The sequence below is a fragment of the Bison bison genome, unplaced genomic scaffold (genome assembly GCF_000754665.1).
Source record: "Bison bison bison isolate TAMUID 2011002044 unplaced genomic scaffold, Bison_UMD1.0 scf7180017860854, whole genome shotgun sequence".
Taxonomy (NCBI): domain Eukaryota; kingdom Metazoa; phylum Chordata; class Mammalia; order Artiodactyla; family Bovidae; genus Bison; species Bison bison.
In genome coordinates, this window is record NW_011491426.1 from 26937 (window position 1) to 27493 (window position 557).

The 557-nt window shown below is 43.6% G+C and overlaps 1 protein-coding gene across 1 annotated transcript in view; it reads right to left on the reverse strand.

The window, feature by feature from the left end:
* The window catches only part of SDHA (succinate dehydrogenase complex, subunit A, flavoprotein (Fp)), a 22842-nt gene that overhangs the window by 3618 nt on the left and 18667 nt on the right, over positions 1–557 (reverse strand). The window contains exon 12 of the mRNA XM_010832339.1: positions 117–235. Within this exon, the coding sequence (XP_010830641.1) occupies positions 117–235 (119 nt within the window). The remainder of the gene's footprint in view (positions 1–116; positions 236–557) is intronic.

A 557-nucleotide genomic window follows, 5' to 3' on the forward strand; every position in this document is an offset into this window, starting at 1 on the left:
AAAGCTCGCACTTGTATCTTACACAGGCCTGAACATGCCTCTGGGACACAGCAACCCCAGGGCAGCGCCATTGATGCAGCTGGCCTGCTCACTCCAGAGCTTGTAAAGGCTCCTACCTTCTGCATGTTGAGTCGCAGTTCCGATGTTCTTATGCTTCCATTGGCAAATCTCAATTTGTCAAGATTCATGACAGATTCTTCCCCAGCATTTGGTTTAATCGAGGGAACTTTATCTCCTTAAAAAAAAAAACCCCGAAACAAAAAAACCCCCACCAAATGTGTTACACTCTTTTCAGGGAGTTTGGAAAATGCACATATAATATTCTACCTGAACTACCCTGTCCCCGAGGAAGCATCTACTGACTTGGGGTCAAAGAGTAAACAAAAAGACTAAATTTCAGGTAAAAAGTTGGTGTCCAATAAGTAATCTTTGCATGAAAAGAACAGAAACCATGTCTTAAAGTCCAAAATTAGATGTATGCAAATCAATCTCGCACTACTCATCTGCGAAGGACAAACACCGCACCCTGCAGGAGAGAAGTTCTCACTCTGCCAGCC